Raw genomic sequence first — 25,657 nt, 5'->3', positions numbered from 1 at the left:
GCTGGGCAAATGACAGTCTGCTTCTCTAGTAATAAGTGCTATTAGTGTCTGAAGAAGTAAAAAGAACAAATACGATGGTTGAACAAATAACATATGTTTTCACTGAAAGCTTCAAAACGATTTTCTGTGTTATTCTTCAAATATGACCACAATTTCATCATTTTATTATACTTGACTCTTGCTTGAAAGTTAGCAAACGAAGACATAACTAAAGAAATCTACATGTATTTGCTGAAGGTAAATTATTCCAACTAAATAAATGCAAGTAAGATTTAGAAGAGTGATACGACATTTCCTTAATTGCGTGTGTTTTGCTATTTCCTAAGGAAATCATATTTGTGCTACTGAGCTGTCTGTGGGTCTGTCTATCCATTTCCCAGTAAAATATTTTTTAACAGACTTGGCAATTTCAGCTATATTCAAAAGGAAGACAATGCCTCTAAGACATCCAGGACATCTCAGACATTAAGTCTGTACAGTCCTTAATAGTACCGGCCGCTGGGTGGAGAACAAAGACCCGTATGTTTTTGCCACTGAAGGGATAAGAAGCACCCGGGCACTACACCTCCCATCTGACAGCTACTCGTCAGCACGTGGGTACTACCTGGTCAATCAACTTGCACATATTTCGTGATTAGCCACAGTGAGTCCTGTTTCTTGCTTGGCCAGTACATTTTTGGGAAGAAGATTTTTATGGTGCTGGTGGTAGTGTTGGTCTAAGAGAAAAACAAAGCTCACAAAACCCAAGAGGGTATCAGCTCCTCACTTCTTACTGTTTTAGTAATTCTAAACACTGCTTTGTTCTGCTATATGTAGCTTCTGGATTGCTTCAGGTTGCACTGATACAAATTAAGCAAATACATATTCATGAGTATAAAATAATATGAGAAGAAAAATAAAAATAAAAATAAAAAAATAATAATTTTGCTAAACTAGGAAGCCTGACTTGAGGTTTTATAAGTTCAGCTTAAATAGGTATCTGGTATTAACTGTGATTTGGCTTTCTCAGTAATAAATAAGAACTTTTGTAGGCATGTTTATTTTGAAACATGATTTCTGTATTTCAAATAGAAACCCAGTAAATAGGTAATAAGATCAAAGTAATGATTTTCTAATTTTGGTAGATAACATCCTTTATCCTCAGGCTGACTTGACTTCTGATTTTCAGTGAATAAGCCAGAAATGCGAATAATATACTATTTTAGAATACAGGAAGAAAAATAAAATTAAAAGGAGGAGTAAGAAAAGAAGGAAAACTCCTAGTGAAAAGTGAGAGAAATACATGGGCCTGATTCTTGCTGTGTAATATGCAGGAAATGACTACTTTGGCTTGGACTGTTCAGACGCTGTATTGCTTGTTGCCAGTATTCGCAGATTAGTTGGTAGGAAATGGAAATCACGACCTTATGGTGTGTTTCAAGTATTCATTGCATCTTAAGCAGAAAGTTCTTTGTATTAAATTCAGGGGGGCACTTCAGAAACACAACTTGGAAAGAAAAGACACACAAGCAGAGAATTTTCCATCTCTCTCACTGACTTTCATCCTTTGATTCAAACAGAATTTTTGTGTGCTTTTAAAAGACCACCTGCTGAAAGTGTCGTGAAAAAAGGGATGTAGATAAACAAGGACATAACGGTCCTTGACAGAAGAATATGAATCACAAGAAATTCTTTCTGCTATATAAGCTATATCTGTTATATAAAACTGTGGAGATGTCATTTTATCTTTCTGTGTCTTTGTTTTAGCTCCTTTTTTCTATCTTGTCCCTGTAAACTGGAAAGGTAATGGTAAAAGCAATCTTTAATTCCACGCATGGAGGAAAATGGGCCTTTGTCTCTCTTTCTAGCATTTATGCAATACAAACAAAGAACTATCATAGATTACTTTTAAATTAAAAACGTGGCATATTTTTACTATGGCTCTGTATGGACAGACGAAACAAAGGTCCAGGTAAGTAAACTGCAGAGACACTTCATCAGATTTAGTGAGATAACTTACGAGGTTCTAGAAAACATTCTGTTAGGCATAAAGAGTCCTCCATAACTGTTAAGAGTAGACGTGCTTTCTCCAAAATGGAAACACGCTTTCTGGAAGTTCTGGGGAAAGCTGACATTAAATAGATCTTCACAGAATCTCAGAATCAGAATGGTTTGAGTTGCAAGGGACCTTAAAGATCACCTAGTTCCAACCTTCCTGCCATGGGCAGGGACACCTTCCACCTTCATTTTATTGTTTTCGCTGTTCCTGTGTAGCGCTGAACCAGACTGTTTTGGGGTTATTTCTGGGTGTGAGCAGCAGTGGTCATGCCAAGCATTGCATCCCCTTGTGTCAAGGACTGCAGAGCTGCCCAAAGCACCAGCGCTGCCAAGGCTGCCCTGAGAGGCCATGGCGAGGGAGCAGTCCATGCCCAGAGCCACCACACCCCCAGACATACAGCAGGTCTACACCGGTAAATTAAAATGGGTCAGGATCTGCTTCCCTTCCCCAAAGGCAAATCATGTGCATCGCTTAAAGTGGGCACAAAAAGAAAACACTTATGGCAAAAGTCTTGATGTTTGTGGTCTGTCTTTCAGAGCCTGGGATTGCAGGATGATAAGGTCTGCCAGAGGAGTGTTTTCACTCACAGGTAACAAAAAGGTTTTCCTGGTTATGGCTATTCTAAGATACAAAAGAGGTATGATGTTCTTTCACCATCCTCAGAATAAAGTCTAAAAAGGAGCTAAAATTATCTTGGTATGTTTACAGTTACAGCAGATTCTCGAGAGTAGGTAGAGATCTACTGACTCAGATAGGCTGAAGGCACTGTCTGTGTTACTGATGAATCAAAGCAACAATCCTGTGACCCTGCAGAAATTGATGTCTTGCTCCAGCGTTGCGTTTAAACAGGGCTTTGAGCCGAGCCATGCCAACTGGCGCTAATACAGAAAGCGAGCAAAATGTTTCCACTCACCCCCAAGAAGGTCTGGTTGCTACTGGAGACTGTATGGTCTTGTGTGGGTGAGCATGACCAGAGAAGAGGAGGATAGCTTTATTTAGAAAACCATCACAGTCGTGTAAGTCTTGGCAGAGCCTTGAGAGGTAAGATCTGAAACCTTTACTGAGGCTAAAACAGTACTCGGCAATCCAAGCAAATCAGATATCATCACTTGTGTGCAGGCTGAATGCATCTCCTGAATTTAATGCTGGCCCTTCTAGAATGAAAATCTGAAAACGAAACTCCATCTCTCTATACTTCACCCTTAAAAGGAGTACAGGTTTGGCCCTTGCCCAAAACATCAACCTTGCTAAAGCAGCATAAAAGCCTGAAAGGAAGATCATATGATGAAAAATGCAGGGAAGTCTGGTTTTCAGATGCATCATTGGGTTCCAGGAGAGAAATTTTCCCTGAAAACAAGCCTCAGGTAAGAAGTGCGGAGGCAGCTTCTACACACACGAAAGCACACGGAGAGGAGAAAATAAATGAGAAAAACTAATGAACTAAGAAAAATATACACGACAAAAGGAAACAGAAAATGGTAAGATTAAAGTTTCACAAGAAGTGAGGAAAAAGCAAGGTGGTCATTTTCTGAGCAGGGCACCTGGGAGAGAACAGCGAGCAGAAACCAGGTCAGAGAAGTGGGCACCAGGTACAGGCAGGGGAGCAGCTCATGTGCTCCCTTTTTGAACACAGCCAGTGGAAAAGTCTCCAGCCTTCGCTGCTTGAGGTCTGCAGTCATGAGAAGCGTGCATGTGTATATATATGGGCAGTCACTTGAGAAGAAACCCACAAGCCCACAAGCCAGTTTCTCTCCCTTCATTAGCATAGATTTAAGGGCAAAGCACTTTGAGTTACGGTCTCATTACTGAGATTTAATTACTTTTCCTAAATGTTCTGCAGAACATTTACTTGTACATTGCGAAGTATTACAGTATAGTCACAACTTAGGCTCTCAATTACAGGAGAACTAGGCAGGAAAGAAGTTGAGTTAATTAGAGTCACTGAAGCTTAATCAATTCCTCTGTGTATGCAGAGAAGAGCACGCCAACTTTTAGTCCATTTGTGAAGCCACCTTGCCTGTCTGCTACAGGTTATTAAAGCCTTCATGCAAAGGGAAAAAGTCAATGGCTGGTATTTTAAAATGGCTGTTATTCTGCATTTTCTATATTGAGCCAGACTTTTTTTTTTTGCTTCAATCCCATTTTTGGCAAACCAAATGTTTTTCTCTCTGAGACTGTTCCTGACTGCCCATCCGTAAGCAGCACTTGATCTCTGACGGCAAAGTGCTTTCATTTTGGAGCCCCAAACCAGCATGCTAGGCCTACTCGCAGATCAGCCTGTCTAGAAAAACCAGGACCTTCAAACAGAGAGTAAAGCTGCAGCTCTTCTGCACATTTTGTCTAGCCTGGCTACAACGCCATTCCTGTTTGCACAGTGACCTTCCTTTGGAAGGATGGAGAGGATATCCAGGCATGTTGGGGAAGAAGTGAATTACATGATCTGGAAAAATCAGATAAATATTCTGAAATACATTAATTCAATTTTATTAGGTCAAGTGTAAAAATATATATATATTTATATATATAGGCAGTCACTATTGGGAAAAGGAAAACCCACCTGGCCCCCCCAAAATTTATCTCCTTTCATTGGCATAGATTAAGGGTAAAGGCTTTACACTTAGGTGTGAATAAACACCAGCAAAAGTAAAAAAGACCTAATTTCCTGGGTAAAATTAATCCCACCCAAGATTAGGTAGTAGCCAGATGAATCGCTTCCTAAAAGTGTTTGTATGACTGGCTAAGATACAGGTATGTTGCAAGTTAGGTGTTAACTCCCACCCACCACTCCCCCCGTGCAGTTAATGGAAAGAGGACTCAATCAGCTTTCGGGCCAGCCCTGTTGAGGTGTTAGCCAAACTCACCACATCTGATTCAGTCCGCTGAAGCCAGCTGCTGCATTTTTATGACCTACCATGCCTGCATTAAGTACCTACTTCAGGCGTGCAAAATGCAGACCTGTATGAAGTCAGAGGAGGTCAAACCCTAATCACGTTAAATCAATATCCAATTCAGTTCTGCATGATCTGAACAAAGAGCACAGGTCATATTCCTAAAAAGGAACTGACTATGCAGATGCCAATCTGGCAGGAAAATGAGTAGCAGCTCCTGGAAGCAAATAAAACGCACACGTGAGATCCAAACACATACTGGATGACTTCATTTTGCTTTGAAACTGAGTGGATACTCAGTCAATACACCTACGCAGGATGGTGGGTGTACTTCAAGACGTATGGTAATATAGCATACTTAGTTTCTAAGTCACATTTGCATGCCATGTAAAAGAAATCAGGTACATACACACGCGCACACACACAGAGCTGAGAGAGAAATTATTTTTCTAATTGTATTTTAAAAGATCCTCAAATGGGTGTTCTGTTTTACTACAACATAGGCTGAAATGGGGGAGGATTTCATTATAAGCTATAGGAAGCATGTGTCAAAGCATATAGGCATTCATAATAGAAAAAAAAAATCCAAATGAATAGCTATAGCAATATGGCATCATCTATTCCTCTTCTGGCAGCAGTCATAGAAAAAGTCCTTGTTAAATCAGCCATACTATTAATTCTCAGTTTCCCTCTTTATCTTCTGCCAGTGAAAGCAAAATTGACGTATATATTTTATGCATTTCCGTATCACAAAAGACATTTCACATTTTAATGACTTCAGTAGCAGATGCATCATGAATGTTTTTGCAACAAAATCTTCAGAATTCTCTAATGCGGAGCAAGAAGGAGCGCGGCGGCGGAAGGTCTACCACCAGCAGATGGCATCCATTCCCTGCAAGTCCTGCAGCGGCAGCCGGTACCGAACGGTGCACTTGCACCGCATCCGCATAGTATGTGGGATCACGCGAGAAGCAGATAGTTAACCCTAAGTTATTTTCCCGCCATTTGACAAAATGGTCTTTTCAAAGCATTATTTTACTCTTTCGCATCATTTAAGAAAGAGCTCATACATAAGCACTACATAGAGATAGATTTGCCACATCAAAGCAGCAGGATTTTATATTCACTTTACACACTGGTATAGCTACTACCCAGTGCAAGCCTCTTTGTCCTAACCAGTATTTTCTGTATCTTATAGCAGCTTTCCATGAATAACTGAAGGAAGAATCTGATCTTCCTTCCCAGTTCAACAGCACCTTTATTCTACTGTTCTTCATAAATACTCTGCTAAGGTAATAAAACCATCAGTTTAAATATGTGTAATAATAATTTTAAAGCATTTTATGGCTAGAGATACATCGCCTATGCTATCTGGAGAATAGAAAGTAATACTGGATTCAAATAAGCTTTTTTTTTTTTTCCCCTCCAACAAAACTGAGCTTTACGCCCATGAAGGTACGGACTGATGGCATCTTGGCAATTCAGCAACACCATGTTGTTCTGCCAGCCCTAAGACCCTGATGCAAGATGTATCAGGCACGGAGGTGTTGGGATGCGGGGCCAAATGTGCAGCTGCCCTGACTGCTGGCACCCTTCGCCCATAGACCCGCTGCGTGGGAAAACGGGGGGCGGGGGGCTCACCGCACTGATGTGCTGGCTGGTAAGACAAGAATTACATAGGAAAAGGGAGCAGGTAAGTGGATGTACAAATATAGGCCCATGAAGAAAAACAAAAAGAAAGAGGAAGTAATCTCATTTCCGTTGAGAAAATAAATGAAACGCAATGCACAATGGTATCTCATCTGGAGATAATGTGCTTAACAGCGACATTAAAAGCAGGTATTACCTGTTCTAAGAGATTCTGAAGCCTCTCTATTTCACAGTCTATTACAAATTTCTTTTCTTGCCTTCGGTCCAGATCTTCTAAAAGCCGCCTGTAGCTGGCATCGTTAAAATTCTCCACACAGATGGCACTGACTTGCCAGCTATTCTGTCCCGCTTTTTCCATAATAGCTTGAAGTATTGAATAACCTAAAAGAAAAGGATACAGTACACTAGTAACACAATCATTGCATTTTTTAATAGGAATTTTCCTTAATCAATATCATGTCTCTTAATATTTGCTTCTGCAGGAAAGGGAACAAAAGTCTGTTTGTATCCCTACCAGTGCTGCTAGCCATGATCAGCGCACAGTATGCAATTAACAAAAATTACAATTTCTGTGATCAGAATGCCTGGAACAATTCTCAGCATTATGGATAACCATTATATGATTTATACAAACAAACTCTTCCAGTCAAGCATTCAGCTTCTCAGACTGGTTTTGTACAGGTTTCTATATCCGGGAATTTCACAACACAGCAAAGAAAAAATCTGAGCCTACTCATTCACCAGTAGTATTTGTATACTACAAAAGCAGTATGTTAGACATTCAAATGCTTTGCTTTGTTTGTTGCTGGGCTGTTTTTTTTTTTTTGACAACATTCAATCCAAGCAGGTTTTAATGCTTCTTAGTAAGAATTCATTTTTTCATTTATTTATAAATAGAGATATATATGCCAGTATAGATGTATGAATAGAAATTATATTGATCTATTTTTGAGATTCTGTATAGCTTTAATCAATGTATGCAAACTGATTAGAGGTCAATGAATGAAGGGCACCATAGAAGCATTAATTATTACTACTAGCAGAATTATTGCTCTTTACCATTATCAGTATTTGATGCCCTCTTTGTCATCTTTGAGCCCATTCACAGAAGGGAAAGGCAGTATCCTTTCAGAGCTCTCCACCTGAACCCGCAGGGCAGGCTCCATGCCCTGGCCCACCAGCCCTTCTCCTTCTTCCCTCTCCTGATGTTTTCTCACTGGGGATGTGCAGTACAGAGGCAGGCGAGGAGCTCATGACATAGCTTAGGACAGCTTGCAAGTCTAGCCTTGACTTGCCCAACCCATTCCTGAAGTAGGAAGCATGTGTTATTCCATCTTTTATCTACAGTAAATGGTGAATTTGTTTAAAGCAATGAGGATTGCACACCTCAGATCCAGACTTAATGTTTAAGAAAAACAAAAAGGACAGATACGGTTGTTAATAACACACTGATACAAATGATACAATTCAGAGAAGGTCCCCCCGTCTAGGATCAGAACACAAAATATCATGGCTTTTTACTCGTTATCTGGCTGATTTTTCCCCACCAGCTTTAAATGAAAGATTTCACCTCTCGAAAACTATCCCTAGTGATGCGGCTACACAGTGGTGGCTCCCTTCTCTCTCCAACAAGAGGGTTCCATGCCTGAATGCAGTGACCTCAGCTGTCATTTTACTGCACTTGAAGACGCTACTGCGTGACAGATTCCCTGTAAAAAGTGCTATCAGACATTCCCACAGATTGCAAGAGGAATCTTTGTAAGTCACATTTCAGAAAGAGTACTTTTGACTGTGCTCTTGCTAACTAATTATCGGAAGGCCTACAAACCCAAGTTTGCCTCCAGTAAAATAAAAATAGACAATAGTTTTATCAGAATATGATTGTCTTATAGTTATCACACTATGCACCCGCACTCCCAAATGAACATTTATTAGTTTTTTTCTCCAATTCAGTTGACATATTTAAGATAAAAATACAAACAAATAAAACGAATACATAAAACACGTAACATATTTTATCGTATAAATTAGACACTTATTTTATGAAACAGTATTTTCTGTTAGGAAATGAATTAAAATACTTATGTATTGAGTATTAAAACATTTCTGTACTTAGCATATATTTTTAACCCAATGACTGTTATTTTTTTCAAAGAACCATACAGCTTTCCTGTTAATTGCTGCATAATTATTCTGCTTTTCCTGTTGCTATATTCAATCTCCTTTTTGCCCGTAATTATCTCTGCAAATCATGACGAGATTCTTTCCCAAACACTGTATTTCTTGCTTCATTTCCTATTCATTTCCACATATAGACATACATTAAAACTACTCCAGTGCTACAGGGGTTCCTGCTTCATTTAGGCTGTAACTTTGACTTGATCTTTGCTACAAAGGCAGTCAACATTTACTTAATTCAGCTTCCTGACACAAATTAACATTTTCTTTGATTCAGAATGAATGGTGTTTGAAACAGCAATTGACATCCCCTCATCCCTTTCTTATTTTGCTTGGACAACTTTACTAAGATGTGTTTTGATCAAACTGGGAATTTATCCCAGCGTAAAGCACGACAAATATCAGACAAACACATAGAAAAGCTTTGCTTCTACCTTGGATCAAGGTTTGACTTGCCACATTTCATTAGCAACCGCCTTCATTTAGGCATTTGAAGCTTCTGTAGCTTCTTGTCAGTAGCTGGCACTCAGATGTGGGTTTTCATGTTAGCATGTCCTTCACGTATAGAATAAGACAGCTAAATGGTAGTAACTGAATATGGTGCAACATCTCCATCAGAAGAGTTCAGAATCCCTGTGCAAGTAATCAGTGGCAAAGTCATCTATTCAGTGTGCAGGCACAATTTTTAATATAACAGACTGACAAGGGTGGAGTTTATGCAGAATGAATAAAGGCATTCACAAGCTCAGTTGGCATAAAAATTAGACATGCTGAGGAGAATGCTTAGTTGTCCAAAATAATTGGCTACAGCTGACAGGGAAAAATATTAGTTGTTATGTAGTGCTGCAAACATTTTATAAGGCAAAAAACCTGAAACTAACCTGGGGTAATTCTCAGAAACTGAGCGCAACATCTCTATTTAGACAAAATTCTTAAACTTCAGGAAGGTGTTTGCCCAAGTAAAGACAACAGACATGAATCTTACAGCTGCTGTCTAAAAGGTATTTATTTTCTGGTTATCTGCTGTTTATCCTCAGTTATGCTACAGACAGATAAGTGATTCATTTTCTGGAATACATTCTGTCCCATGTATTGTGGAGTACTATTTGTTGCATAAAAGCAAACTCAAAAAACCCAGGCTAGCTCTCATTAACTGAGATACACAACCAATGTTTTTCAAAACAACATTATTTAAAAAAATGTTTAGGACTATGCCAATACATAAAAGTAAGGTAAGTTCTCACAAATGTATATAGTAAACCTTCCTCACGAACTAATTCAACCTTGAAATGCAGATACCTCATTTATCAGAAAATACAAATTATTGTGCCCAAAGATAACTGCTTCAAGTCTGGAAGTCTGTATCAACAAGCTCCTCATTCATTGTTATTCAAAAGAAAAATAAATAGCAAATCTAGGAACAAGATAAAACACCAACATAACTGCATGGATACACAGATGAAGTCCTTCCCAAATGCAAGGATGCCATATGCAAGAATGGCTTCTTTTTCCTCTTTATGGGACTATGACTCTGGGGAATCTTTCTCAATTAGAAGTCTGCCAACTGCTTTCTGTAGGTCATTGCTCAAACGTAGATAGTATTGACAACTGCTTAAGGACCAGTAATACCAGTTCCACCTGAATATACTGGAACCAAACCAGAGACAGGGAAAGACTGCAAAGATTTTATTTATTTTCTTGATCCCTCCTGTCCTTGCTTTTCTGTTCTCTGGTCAGGTGGAATTGTGATGATCTAACCTACTGCTATTTTTTTTTTTCCATAAACATACCACAGTCATCACGTTGGGAAAAAACCAAAAAACCTCACATGGAAATGAAAAGTTACTGTATTCGTTTCCTCTAAAATCAGAGCTGGAGATGCTTACCGCAGAAAACCTACGTATTGGAGTTGATACTACAGATAGGTACCTCACAAACAAAATCTTAGATTTTTTTTAAGCCTGCTTCCCTCATTCCACACTCCATAAGCATTTTTTCCATTGCAAAATGCATCAGCCACACAAAAACAGTGCCAGATGTGCACCTGGTCTTATACCTGTTTAGAGAGAGATTAGTACCTCTTCAGAGAGACTTAGAAATCTTCTGGAGGCCAAAGTGTATAATACACTTGACCAATTTTGATATTTGGGAACACATTGTAAGCAGAGGAGTCTGGGAGTCCAGGATTCCTCCTAGTCACTACAACATTGTTTAACTGGAGCCCATACACAACCACCCTCCACCCAAGTAACTGAAATCATGAGTCATCTTTGTGATTTTAAAAGTTCAGTGGCCTTTCAGGTTTTTTTATTTGTCTTCTGCTGTACCAGCTAGGCCTTCTCCTATCCAATTTCATTGCAGCAGTCCATGACTTAATTTCTTTTATTTCCATTTAAATGAAAAGTAAAATCTGATATCTAAATCTTTTCAGTGTGTTCAGAATAAACTAAAGAGATAGAGAAGCATTTTCTTTACTTATTTTCCTGCTGGAATGCACATGGTTGGCTTTTCTCCTTTTCTTTCTTCCTTTTTTTCCGTTTTTCTTCTTGCTTGCTTGCTTGCTTTCACCAGAAATATTTCAGTGATCAATTACAGTGTTATAATTAAATTTCAATAACTTTCATCTTCCATCAGCCTTTTCATTCTGGGAAACCGTTTCCCCCGCCCCTCTAAGCACAGGCAATCATTCCTGATTGTCTCGCCAGGAGACATATAGCAAAGTGGCTGCTTGCTGCAAATAGTAGCACCCCCACTTATAATTCCTATTTTGGAACTACTGTGCAGAAAGTAACTTATTATTAATTTTCTATGATGAAGAGGATGCAATATTTACGTATTATTTCTGTATTTTTCTATGGCTAGCAGAATGACAGCACTGATTGACAGAAGTTAACAGGTTAAAACACTTGGAGACAGCATACACAACACATTTGTTATGGCCCCAGAAGCAGAAAAACATCTCTGATGAACATGAGTCTTTTCCAAAGATGGGCATCATATACCGCACATTACTGAAATGCAAATTCATTTTCGTCTCTTTCTGGTCCAATTAACTTTCAAATAGGAATTGGTCCCAATCCCAAGATTAGCTATGATCCCAACAGCCACAGACACTGAAATGCTGGAGCTATTTTATGCAAGCTACTTCCATCTATTGGAATGCATGTTAGGATCAGTAGAAGAAATAAATTTGTTATAAATCCAACACACAGCAGAAGTAAAGAATAAATGATCAAATCATTTGGTATGGATAAGCCAATATATTTGACATTCAGGATTGGATTCATGTCACTTAACTCTAGCTGTCTATAAAGCAGTTGTCTAAGTTAATCATTCAAGCTTTCAGAGAGACATATATGCCATAAAAAAGCTCTTTTTTGGTCTTAGATATCTATCTCAGAGGTGCTTTTCTTTTTCTGCAATGAATACTGAAGGAGTCTAGACATGAGGCTTAGTGAAAATACCTACTATTTATCTAGCCAGGTTTTGGGGAGATGAATCCAGACACTACAGTGATGAAAAACCATGCAAGAAATTTACAGTATGAGTGATGCATGATTGTATATTCAACCAATCAAAACTCAAACTCAAGCTTACTTTAATTTTCCTCATTATGATTAATACCTTTTTATTAACTTATGGTTCTGTTTTAAGTTTTTGGTCAGTATACAGCTTCCAGAACTCAAACACAACCAGTAAGATTTATAAGCTCTATCATATAACCTTTGACATATGATAACTCATTTGCATGCCCCATTTTCTCCGCATTTGGTGTTGGGAGCCAGAATACTCAACAAAAAGTACATAAAAATTGGTCACAGAGTGAAAGCTAGAACTAGAGGTGTTTTCTGAGTCCTTATTGGGTCTAATTCACAGAAACGACACATAGATTGGAAAATAAGACAAGAAGCTCAAGAAATAATCCCATCCACACCTCTCTAGCCCTCCATCCCCCAACAGAGATAAATTATATTTAAATCATTCTAGACAGATATCTTTCTTTGTCCTTAAAAAACTCTAAAGAGGATTCTGTAACTTCCTAAGTAATATATTCATTGCTTAATTATCCTTATCATTAGGAGATGTTTCCAAAATTCTAACCTAAGTCTCCCCTGGCACAATTTAAAGCCACTCGTTTTTGTCCTGTCCCTAGCAGACCTGGAGAACTCTTTGTTCCCTTCTTCTTCAAAGAAATCCTTTACATAACTTGAAGACTGCTGTTTCATTTCTTTTCCATCTGCACTTCTCTTGCTGAAACAAGATTCTTTCAGGTTTTCCTTGTGGAACATGTTTTAGCCTACATTCTGACAATTTTCCTTCCTTTCCTCTGGATACGTTGCAATTGATCCAAGTCTTCCGTGAAGTGCATTGGTGAAAATGGGATGTATTTCAGAAATGTATTCCAAAGTACACACAGTCCTTTCGATTTCTTATCATCTGCAAGTTTAACAAATGTATTCTATCTTACTTCATCCAAGTCATTAACAAAGATACTGGAAAAAACTGCAACCAGAACGGATCACTACTTAATAGCTCCTTATTTGACAGTCAGCCTCATATACTTCTTTCTGAGTTCAATGTGTGACCAGTGTTTCACATATCTCCTAGAATTTCATTGAGACAAAATTTCTTTAGCTCATTGTGGTGGGCTGACTTTGGCTGGACGCCAGGTGCCCACCAAGCCGCTCTATTACTTCTCTCCTCAACTGGATGGGGAGGGGGGGAGAAAAATATGATGAAAGGTTCATGGTTCGATATAAGGACAGAGAGATCACTCAGCAATTACTGTCATGGACAAAACAAACTCAAATTGGGGAAATTAATTTAATTTATTACCAAACAGAATCAGAATAGAACAATAAGAAATAAAACCAAATCTTAAAACATCTTCCCCACACCCCTCCCTTCTTCCTGAGCTTAACTTCACTCCCGATTTTCTCTACCTCCTCCTGCCAAGTGGCGCAGGGGGGCAGGGAATGGGGGTTGTGGTCAGTTCATCACACGTTGTTTCTGCCGTTCCTTCCTCCTTAAGGGGAGGACTCCTCACACTCTTCCCCTGCTCCCGCGTGGGGTCCCTCCCATGGGAGACAGTTCTCTCTGAACTTCTCCAACTTGACTCCTTCCCACGGGCTGCAGTTCTTCATGAACTGCTCCGGCGTGGGTCCCTTCCACAGGATGCAGCACTTAAGGAACAGATTGCTCTAGCATAGGTCCCTTTCATGGGGTCACAAGTCCTGCCAGCAAACCTCTTCTAGCATCCAGCATGAGCTCCTCTCTCCACAGTGTCACAGGTCCTGCCAGGACCCTGCTCTAGCACGGGCTCTCCACAGGGTCACAGCCTCCTTTGGGAGCATCCACGTGCTCTGGCGTGGGGTCCTCCATGGGCTGCAGGTGGATCTCTGCTCCACCGTTAACCTCCATGGGCTGCAGGAGGTCAGCCTGCCTCACCACAGTCTTCACCATGGTCTGAAGGAGGACAGCCTGCTCCAGTGCCTGGAGCACCTCCTCCCCCTTCTTCTCCACTGACCTTGGTGTCTGCAGGGCTGTTTCTCTCACCTGTTCTCACTCCTCTCTCTGGCTGCAGTTGCCATTGCACATAACTTTTCCCCTTCTTAACTATGTTATCCCAGAGGCGCTACCACTGTTGCTGATGGGCTCAGCCTTGGCCAGCGGCAGGTCCCTCTTGGAGCTGGCTGGCATTGGATCTATTGGACACGGAGAAAGCTTCTAGCAGCTTCTCACAGAAGCCACCCCTCTAGCCCCCGCCGCTACCAAAACCTTGCCATGCAAAACCAAAACACTCATTTAGCAAAATTTCATGCAAACTGTGTAAAAAATCATAGTAGAATGAGACACCTATTTTTTTCCCAATGTCTACAAAACCCATTACTTTGTAATAGAAAGAAATTTGCATTATCTCACATTATTTGTTCCTGAAAAATCCATGTTTGGCTTTACTTAGCTTTCCAAATGCTATGTACTTTCAAATATATCTGTTAAGATGTACGTTGTGAATTAAGTCAAGTCACCTATACTATCAGTGACCAGGATAATTTTATTACAGATCGTTCTGTAATAAAACTGAGGAACCAGCAGATGCAGTTTAGCCATCTTCTCTATCACTATTTTGCTTCAAAGATTTCAGAATATTTGATAAAGGAAATTACCTTTATTATCTGAGTTTATGTTTCTCGCCTTCCTGAGATCTATGACTTTGAATATATTCTCAGTGTTGTGAAACACTTCCAAACAAGATTTATGGTCAGACTTTCTGTCTTTCTCTCCCTTAATCCTGTAGAGACTGGTACCTGTGCAGCTTAATTTACAGTATTTAATAATCCTTATTTCCTGAGGAGGACATAAAGCTACAAGAAAATGCTGTCAATATATTGCAACTATGACCATTTTTTTAAAAAAAAGTCTTAAGTGGAACAACAGTGTTGTAAGTTATGTACTTTCAGTGAGCATATGGGAGGAGGTTTGACTTACTCCACAACGCGAGTTAATGATCAAAGACTGAGGCTGCGTCAGGTCCCATTTATGCTACACCCACTCTGCAGTAAGATTTTTTCCCTTCTTTGCATTTCAGAGTCTGCAACCTTCATATGAAATACACTGTAAAGGTGTCTCATCAAAATGCTAAGTGATAAAGACGAGTGGAAACTTGAGAAGGACTGAAGAAAAGGCCTGTTTTTGAAGGCAGTCAGATAGTTTTGCTCTTATATTCACAGTTCTCAGATACCATTACCCTTCCCACTTTCCTAAATGCCTCCAAACTAACGTCAAAGTCCAGTAACCTTTCTTCTGACAAGCATGCATAGAGATGAACACATACATTTATACATAAAGATCTATGCCAAAAGCACATTTTTGAAAATCCAGCAGGTTCCTGGAATACTTTGAAGGTAAATTCCTTCTCCAAGTGATAGAGGAGTCAACGAGGAGAGGTGCTATGCTGGACCTTGTTCTCACCAACAAGGAGCGGCTGCTGGGGAATGTGAAGGTCAAGGGCAGCCTTAGCTGCAGTGACCAGGAAATGGTGGAGTTCAAGATCCTTAGGGCAGTGAGAAGGGTGCACAGCAAGCTCACTATCCTGGACTTCAGGAGAGCAGACTTTGGCCTCTTCGCGGATCTGCTTGGTACAGTAACATGGGATAATGCCCCGGAAGGAAGATGGGCCCAAGGAAGCCCATTAATTTTCATGTATCACCTCATGCAAGCTCAGGAGCGATGCATCCCAACAAAAAAGAAGTCGGGGAAAAACGCCAGGAGGCCTGCATGGATGAACAAGGAGCTCCTGGACAAACTCAAACACAAAAAGGAAGCCTACAGAGGGTGGAAGCAAGGACAGGAAGCTGGGAGGAATACAGGGAAATTGTCCAGGCAGCTAGGGATCAGCTTAGGAAAGCTAAAGCTCAGATAGAATTAAATCTAGCCAGCGACATCAAGGGCAACAAGAAAAGCTTCTATAGGTGCGACAGTGATAGAAGAAAGACTAGAGAAAATGTAGGCCCTATCTACAAGGAAACGGGAGACCTGCTCACCCAGGATATGCTGAAGGCTGACGTACTAAATGACTTTTTTGCCTTGATCTTCACTGGCAAGTGCTCTACCGACACCACCCAAGTCACAGAAGGCAAAGGCAGAGACTGTGAGAATGAAGAACTGCCCGCTGTAGTTGAAGATCAGGTTTGAGACCATCTAAGAAACCTGAAGGTGTACAAGTCACAGAATCATATAATCATACAATTATAGTATTGTTAGAGTTGGAAGGGACCTGAAAGAGGATATATTTAGATTAGATATTAGGAAGACATTCTTTACTGTGAGGGTGGTGAGACATTTGCCCAGAGAGGCTGTGGGTGCCCCATCCCTGGAAGTGTTCATGGCCAGGTTGGATGGGGCTTTGAGTAACCTGGCCTAGTGGGAGATGTCCCTGCCCAGGGCAGCAGGGTTGGAACTAGATGATCTTTAAGGTGCCTTCCAAGCTAAACCATTCTATGGTTTTCTTTTCTTTTATTGGTATACAATTCAGCTATGTCAAAGGGTTCAGCTAGAACTGGCTCAGGTGAGAAGTCTTTCCTCCTCTGAAGTTTACAAGCAGCAAGGAAGTCACATTCTTAGCAAATTTTAGCAAATTCTTACTAATTTTGAATACTACATCAGAAACTCTATATAATTACAGTGTTATCAGAACCGCACAAACTATTACCTTAAAAAATCAGCAAGCCAATGAGTGGATAAAAACAGAGAAAAATAAAATGCAGGTGCTAGGCTCACTCTCTGTCAGGCCAGTATTTTAAAGTAACTATAGAGGCTACATAGTCTCTCTGAATACCCAGTTTTCTGTTATGTCATCTTGGGCCCATCTTTAGGGCTAATGTGTATCAGTATTTTTTAAAAAAGGAGAGAAAACAGGAAAAAGTGAACTTACTTTGTAAGCAAATACAGCATGTTCAAATATTTAACTTATTATCTTTTTTCTTTACACTTATTATTTATTTATTTGACAAATATCCAGCTTAGTTGTAAATATTCCTTGCTATAATATACATTATAGCCTAAACTTGTCTTCTTTAGTGCAATGCCTTAAAGCCATAATTCATTTCACTAAAACTTATAGTCTGTAACGTTGATACTAATAAATTATCTCTTACATAATATCTTCATTGATGCAAAGCTATTTGCCAGAAATTGCTAGCTTCCCAACAACTTGCCTCTCCAGTCTCAATTTAATAGGATTTCGTTTGCCCTGTGATGGTATACAATTGTACGTAGGCCTTTGTGCAAACAACATCCAAAAGAACCATGTCAAAGAATATTAAGACTGTAAGCTAAAGCACTCAAGAGCTGGTATATCTTAAAATTGGCAGTACCCTAATGTATTCTAATCAATGTATTACGGTGCTGTCTTTAATTATATTGTCACATACTATTTTTCCCCACAAGGCACCTGCTTCAGTCCCTGCATAAGATATCTGTGCCCTAGGACAGAACTGACTGTGGGTACTAAATGAGGATCTTGATGTCAGAACTTCTGCCTCCTTTCTATAGGAATTTGTTAGAAAACTAGTCTTTTACTATAAAATACCTGACAATCTCTGCCTATTGGCATTCATGCAGTGATGTTTCTAATACATACATGAGAGAAAAATGGAAGAACAATCTTCAGACTGAAACAACAGGCATTCACACGAAGAAGCATTCATTTCAAGAGAGTTGCAACCTTAATTCTATCTCTATACACAAGAGGAAATAGCCTCAAATTGCGCCAGGGTAGGTTTAGATTGTATATAAGGAAAAATTTCTCCACTTAAAGGGTTATCAAGCATTGGAACAGGCTGCCCAGGGAAGTGGTTGAGTATCCTGGGAGGTATTTAAAAGACATGTAGGGACATGGTTTAGTGGTGGACTTGGCAGTGTTAGGTTTATGGTTGCACTCGATGATCTTAAAAGTCTTTTCCAACCTAAATGGTTCTATGATTCTACGACATTGTATAATCTTGTACCCCCTAGGCACTTAATCTGAGGGACAGCAAGTATCACTCTCAACTAAATCCTGAAAACGGCTTAGAATCTCAGTTTCTTAAAAAGAACAAAATTCTACAGGAAAACAAAACACGAGAAAACAATTTAGTAAGTTCTCCTAAATGCTCCAGGACATTTCAAGCATACATATATATGTACATGCAAGTAAATGCATATATATGTATGTATATATGTAAATACTTTATATGAATCTGTGCAAAACAGCATGCAAAGAAGTGACAGAATTTTTAAAGAAAAATTCACCCCTCCTCTGAAAAGAACTGATGGGGCAAAAGGCACTTAATAATCTTGGATCACTGGAGTGTCTTCACAAACATTGCTATCACAGTCATAGATACGCAGAACCGATCTTTTCTAGCGGTGCTATGAGTAAGAGAGCTAATGTAACATCCAGATACTTGAACAGAAAAACAGGGAAAAGGCAGGCTAGAACGATACGATCTTCATACAGGACACTGGACTAGTCCTACATGACTAAATCTCTTTTTGGCGTCCACACTTAAAAAAAAATAATGCTAAAATATTTGACAGAGTTCAAAGAAGCAAATCAGAATGATTTGAGGCCAATACATAAAACATGCCTTAGAGTAAGAGACTTACAGGAGAATTTATCTCAACTGAAAGTTCGATGGCTAAGTCTGAGCTAGTCACTCCAGTATCCTTCTGCCAGCAGTGGAGGGAAACAGGCACCGTCTGAAGGCAATTCATAAAACCTCCTATCATCAGTCTCACGTAATTTCAGGGGAGAAGAAATTTCCCCATGTTTAAAATGAAAAATCCAATACTACTATTTCTCAAGTTTAATGCCATGAACACTATTAACATAGTATTGTGCATATGTAAAAAAGCATGACTAAAAGCAGCCTGCAATAGTAGCAAAGTATCTGTTTGCCACTCACATGCCTTTTAATTTAAGTTCTTTGATTTTGTATCTATCTACGTTTTCCATATGAAGATACAACTTTTCATTTAAGTAGAATTAAAAGTTGGGTTACTTTTATGCTCCTCTTGTGGAGGATGGGCAGCTACACATAGGTTTCCTTTGATTATGCTGGCAAAGGGATTTGCATACAATTACAGAGACAATTTCAGTTCCTAGCAGGAACAAACACAGGATGAAGTACTCACCATATGATTAGACTAATTTATTACGTCCCACTGAGGCAAGCTATATTCCAAGAAGTAATCATAAACTCATGTTCAAAGCTCTGGTAGACTGAATATATTTAACAATTAAAATTAAATTTCATTGTAGGAACTGACATTTAGTGGGAGACATGGAAATGGGCACGGTATAATGAAAAGACAACAGGTAAAAGAATACAGACATTAAAAGCTGTGATCGGCCTGTGTGAAAACAAGCCAGGATAGAAAATTGTGATGAAATCCTGACCATTTTCTCGTATTAAATATATGTTGATCTGGACTTTGGTTAGTTTTAACTGACCTTGGCATTAATGTCTGCAAATGAACACAGTGACCAGTCAATAACTGCTCCATAAAAGTTAAGTGCCTGTGACGTTTCATTATACAATGGCACTTGTGTTGACCATTTTGAAAGCAAATGGTCTTAAGAACTTTGTTCATTTTAGAGCTGGGTATTTTTCTTCCCCTGAACAGCTGTTTATTCACAGAAAAGTGCACCCTGGTGACATCCCAAGTCTTAATGAACATGAGTGAGTTTTTATGCATAGGACTTGCCAGAAGAAAAAACGACAAAGTTTTCAAAAAAGTGGAAACAGTATCTAATAAAAACGGACATTTCTTAACTATTTCCATGAATACAAACAAAAGGCACAATTTGGCATCTGCGTAACTGTCACCCAGGAGAGCAGCAGTAGCAAGATAAGCTCTCCCCCTGCAAGAAAGCGCAGGACTCTGCATGTGTCACTGAATGTCCCTGAGTCCACCGTGTCACGATCATTAGGACTGCGGGTGTCCGGTGTGGTTTAGTCTTCATCTCTCCATCTGGAGCAGCTCCACAGCATAAAAACAATGCTACAATATTCACCAAGGCAGAAGAAAGACAGAGAAAACTATTCTGCAGCGTGGTACAAAGAATATTTATCAGAGGTGGGAAAGTTCTATTGCAATCTTTGCTTCAGTGGCTAAGTAGTTTATAAAAGAATATCTGAAAGAGCTGCAGAGAATGTGGGAATTGGCTGCAAAAACTTAAGGAGGTGAAAAATAAAAATACAACAGAGAGACTTTCTGTATCTGAGAGGAATGAGAAGTGAGAACGCAGTAACTGCTCAATAGAATCATAGGGTTGGAAGGGACATCTGTAGATATAAAATACTTTGTAAGTCCTAGAACATATCTTTGGCATTTTAGACTGTAACGTAAGTTGAAAATAAAATAGTAAATAGGGTCTGGTTTCAGTCGTACTAGTGTAAAACCAGAAAAAAAAAACATTTTCACCAATTTTTTTTGAGGTTCCCACTGCTGTACTTGGAAACTATTTCTGAAAAAGCTATAGGAGATGATAAGCCATCTAAGTATACAATATTATTTAATTTATCTTGAATTTTCTTACAAAGTTTGCGGCCTGGAACAACTCTCTCGATGCTTATTGCTCAAAAACTACTGTGAAAAAAACTGCTGCCCGCTGATACTTTTTTTTCTATCTTGGCTTCTGCTTCCACTGCCCATTTCAATGTGAATGACAACATATTATTTCATAATAGAGCATCTTAAACACTATAAATTACCTCAACTGTCGTATTTTCCTCAAGAGATACAATGTAGATTTGAATTTTCCAGTCTGCTTAATGCAGCGATGTCCAGCCTTTTCAACCTGAGGGCTGAAACACTCTTCTAAAAAAGGTCAGTGGGCCACAATTAACACTTGAGGGCATTTTCTCTGGAAACAGAGTGGAAGGGAGCAGACACCACACCCAGCTCTTGCTGGTGATCCTTAAGGGTTTCCAGGAGACCAGGCTACAGCTGTAAAAATGCATATAATTCCTTGAGGACGTCGTGTTTTACTTGTATTGCTGAAGTTATGCCTACTGGTACCCCAGAAGAACAGGCCCCGGCAACTTTGGGCGGTGACTCCAGGCTGGGATGTACCTGGTACAGTCTCCCAAGATGCTAAAGATCCTCTGGCTAAAGTTACCTGCTAAATCAGGTTTCAAATCACTGAGCCAGATCTCAGGCTAATTAATTAAACAAACATCACCACTACAGAAACTGGACATTTGCCTGTGTCTCTTACGAGACGGTTTCATGACAATTTGCACAGATACAAGCAGCAGCAGGAGTTTTTCTGCTGAGCTGTAAACACTGGAGATGATACGAGGACAACAATCTCAATATTTACACACTGCAGGACATTTACACCAAACAGCCCTGTGAGAAGCTGTGTGTAGACCTTGCTGCAGTCGGAAGGAGGGTGTGAATTTCCAAAGCGCTCATGTGTGGTGTTTCCCCCCCCAGAGACCTCTGTCCCAGGGCCAGGCTGCCTGCATGGGCTGGAGCTGCTCCGAAGCACTGTGTTCTAAGTGTCTCTTGAGGTTGTTCAGGACAGACACAAATCAGACATAAACCATTTGTTCCTGGAAGAATACTCTACAAGATACTAGTTCTACTTAAATCTAGCATTCTATTGATCATGGCATCTTGACTTGTGTGTCACGGAATGAACACTTAAAAAACCCTTAGTGGCTTAATTTCAGAATGTATTCATGCAAGACAACAAGTTGTAATTACTTGATAGATATTTCTTTAAGGTTTTATCTCTGTCTAAAAATGTTAATATTCACTCTTTAGCTTTCATCTCCATGGCAGTTTAAATGTGCAAGTCCTTTTCGAGCAAAAGAGTCTGTCGTTAATTCATTTTCATTATTAAAAATGTTATTCTGATCCTGAGACAACTATCATGAAATATGAGATAGGCCTGTACAATACAATCTATGATAGAGAATGTGCACAAAATTTTAGGCACCCTGCTAGGAATAATTGTTTGTATTTACATAAATAATGTTGTGCTCAAAGGCCTCATTGTCCCAGGTACTGTGCAAAGTATGTATGCAGAAAAAGTCTCAAAAAAGACAACTCTGGAAACCAAATAGACTCAGAGGTAGGGCAAGTTGTTTATAATAGAAATTAGACATATTTGAATATGTATATTTTTAATTTTTATTTATATTAATATTTGTTTCTTTTAAAATATACTTAGGAGTAAATGATTTAGGTAATTTACTTGACATTTTCCTTTCTGTCATTCTTTTGCAACATTACAGATGAGTCACTAGATGGTCCGTATTCTAAGTTGCATTTTCACAGATAAGAACTAGAGAAGTACTATAAATACTGCTTTTTTTTAGGATTATTTATAAAAGATAGGACAAATCCTGTTGCATAACTCATAAAATATTCATATTGACTTCAGTTGGAACTACTGAAGGAAGAAGAAATTGCTCCAATATTTGAAATCTGATGTAATTAAAATTTGAGAGCATTTAATTCCAAAACCCATTTAATACATTCACTGGAATTTATGTGTACAACAACTAATTCTGTGCCAGGTAAAAATGTAACTGACAAAAAGAACTTAAAGTAAAAGCTAACAAAGAACCAGATAGGAAAATGAGACCCCAGTAGGCAGGCAAAAACTTTACAGCTGGAAGGCAGGCAGGCAGGAAGGGGACCCTTCTTCATAAGACGACTACTACACACTAAAACCGCAGTCCTGTCACAAAGCATATTAAATATTATAGGTGAATTTGGGTAATAAATGTCACAAATCACAGTCTGGATGAGAACTGATGTTTTATCCTTATGTTAAATCTTGTCTTGATATACTTTTTTCCAGAAATAGATTTTTTCACTTTTTAGACTGAATGTTCACCTCTTCTGTGCACCTTTCTCTTGTATATCTTTCATATACACTCAGTTTCACAACTTCAGGATGGTCACAACATGTGTGGCACAGTTTTGGCACATCAAAAGTATGGTTTAAAAAGCTACTGCATATGGTTTATGATCATTTCCAAAAGATATGAAGCGACAGATTTTGATTTTTAAGTGACATGCCTTATTTGCAAACTGAACACTTAAAACATGACCAAACATGTCTACTATAGGTTAAGCATAGGTTTTTCTCTTTAGAATTCATGGCATTTTTGACAATTCATTGTCAGCATGCCAGTATGTCAATATTAGCTATCTCCTGGCAGAGGAGACCTATGTGGGTGAAGTGTATGACATATTCAATGGACTGCAATAGCAAAAGCCATTTTCCACCCTGGAACAATCTCGGTCACTTAATGTCCAAGATAGTCAATATTTGGATAAGAAACAAACTTTAAAAAACCCTACCGTGCTGACAAACACTACAAAACATTTACCAGGGAGATGCTAGAATTTATTAGGGATAACTTGCAGCAAACTGACATTTCAACATTCAGTTTGAATACCAGCTTTCTTTGTTGGTACACTGACTTGCTCCAGGCACGCTTCAGGCTTGCATGTCTACTGAAACCCACAAGGAATTGAACTTGTGGTCTCATGCCACTCAAAACTGGTACCAGGAAAGGTCTTTATGTTGCAAGACAGTAATACTCACATCTGAAAGCTACGCTGTTCTTTAAATAACTCTTCATATCTTATTGCACGTTCTTACCTAAAAGCCACACTTCTCCGTTACACTGTGTCTTTGGCGCTCCAAAGGTTTTGTGTCCTGCAGATTTATTACAATTAAAGTTTTACAAAGTCATCTACAGATATCCTGCCCTCATGCATTTAAGATGTATAATTAAAATGTGGTAAAATACCTAACGTTCCTATATTAGGAAAGCCTGGGCCAATGCCTACGTCATCCTTGGGAATTTCTGTCTCCATCCTGGAAAGGCTCCTGAGAATCTGCTTTTGTAGAGTAAACCTAATTATAGCAGACATGTCAAAATGCTAGTTCCCATGAATGTCAAAGGCCAAATTCCACAACAATATAACTTGCAGTACAAGCTACATGTACAGGATAAACTTACAAAGTATGACTTACAAAGAATGAACTTACAAGGTACTGTCAGTCATTTGGGACACCTGAACACACTTAAAAATTAAATTTTATACTAGATTGTCACTCTGTGGGTTTGCAAAATCTATGGATTTGCCCACAAAGTGGAAAAGAAAATTCCAGGAAACAAGGAATTCAAAAGAGCAGGCAATAAAGGGGGTACATCCTATAAATAACACCATGGGATTTTCTTTTCCTGATATTGGTCCTATTGTCTTTTCAAGTTTTGCAAGCTATCTTCATGTTGGACTGTCCCTGAAGACCAAATCCATGTAGCATTAGAGTACTTCATTGTATTTAGAGGGATTTGTAGGCATCTCAGTAAAATTATAGGAATCCAAATCCATAGACTTATTGTTACATCTAATTACCTGTTTTATGGTGCAATTTTTTTTATTTAAATGCTTCTTTTCAACAAAAACAAAGACTTAAGCCACAAACATAATGTATCCACATCAAAAGTGCCCAATAGATGTGGAAAAGTGCGGATAGATGCATATCTATGCATAAATAGATGTGCGGAAAGTGCCCAATAGATTGGGAAATAACCCTACACTCTATTTCTGTATAATAGGGTTAAAGACACTCAAAATCACATTCAGTAATTTCTTCCTCATTTTTCAGAAATTACGGGTGCCAAACTACTTCAAGTATCTAGCCACTCCAAGGCTGAGATTAAGAATTAGCTAAAGACTGAAGTAATCAAGTTCAAAGATACTGATGATAATCACATAAAAACTGTGACTGTTCTTCATTATGTGGTACAGGTATACTACCTTGAGTTAAAACCTCCTCCAGTTCTCTAGAGAGCTATTATTGTTGTCCTTGCCCAAACTCAAATATTCTGAATTATAAAAAGAGAATTAAACCTTTTTATGCTATTTAGTCCCACCTCATCTCAAACAATTCAATAGAGAATTTCATCTGGTGCTTTTGCTTGCAATTTAATAAACACGGAGGGCTTGTTTCTGGCATCAGTAGGCAGCTGAGCCCAATCCTGTGACCCAATCCTTCCTGTGACCTGCATCCTGCCTGTAATTTCCCCACAAGAGGCCTTTGCACCCCACTCACCGACCCACCAGGATCGTGCATCCTGTGCACACTATGGATGACAAAACGTGAACCTAAAAGCAGACTTATTTTTCTTGTATGTATGGTCCCAATGTAACCCAAAGTATTTACAGTAATCTGCTGGGGAAATTCAGTCAATTATATGGCAATCCAGGTAAAACGCAAGGTCAGCAAGGTAGAAAATGGTTTTCAATTGGGCTTTTTCCGATTAACAGTTTATTTTTTTGTATTTAAGAGGCTGGCATATTTTTCTAGTCAAAACCT

The 25,657-nt window shown here is 39.0% G+C and overlaps 1 protein-coding gene across 3 annotated transcripts in view; it reads right to left on the bottom strand.

Annotated features, from left to right (window-relative positions):
* The window catches only part of GRIA4 (glutamate ionotropic receptor AMPA type subunit 4), a 229,394-nt gene that overhangs the window by 87,932 nt on the left and 115,805 nt on the right, over positions 1 to 25,657 (bottom strand). For all 3 annotated transcript variants that reach the window (XM_054187354.1, XM_054187362.1, XM_054187370.1), the window contains exon 4: positions 6,773 to 6,957. In XM_054187354.1, the coding sequence (XP_054043329.1) occupies positions 6,773 to 6,957 (185 nt within the window). The remainder of the gene's footprint in view (positions 1 to 6,772; positions 6,958 to 25,657) is intronic.

This window comes from Rissa tridactyla, chromosome 1, assembly GCF_028500815.1.
Source record: "Rissa tridactyla isolate bRisTri1 chromosome 1, bRisTri1.patW.cur.20221130, whole genome shotgun sequence".
Lineage (NCBI taxonomy): Eukaryota > Metazoa > Chordata > Aves > Charadriiformes > Laridae > Rissa > Rissa tridactyla.
The sequence above is the reverse complement of the archived record's forward strand: the minus strand, read 5'-3'. Positions and strand labels throughout refer to the sequence as shown.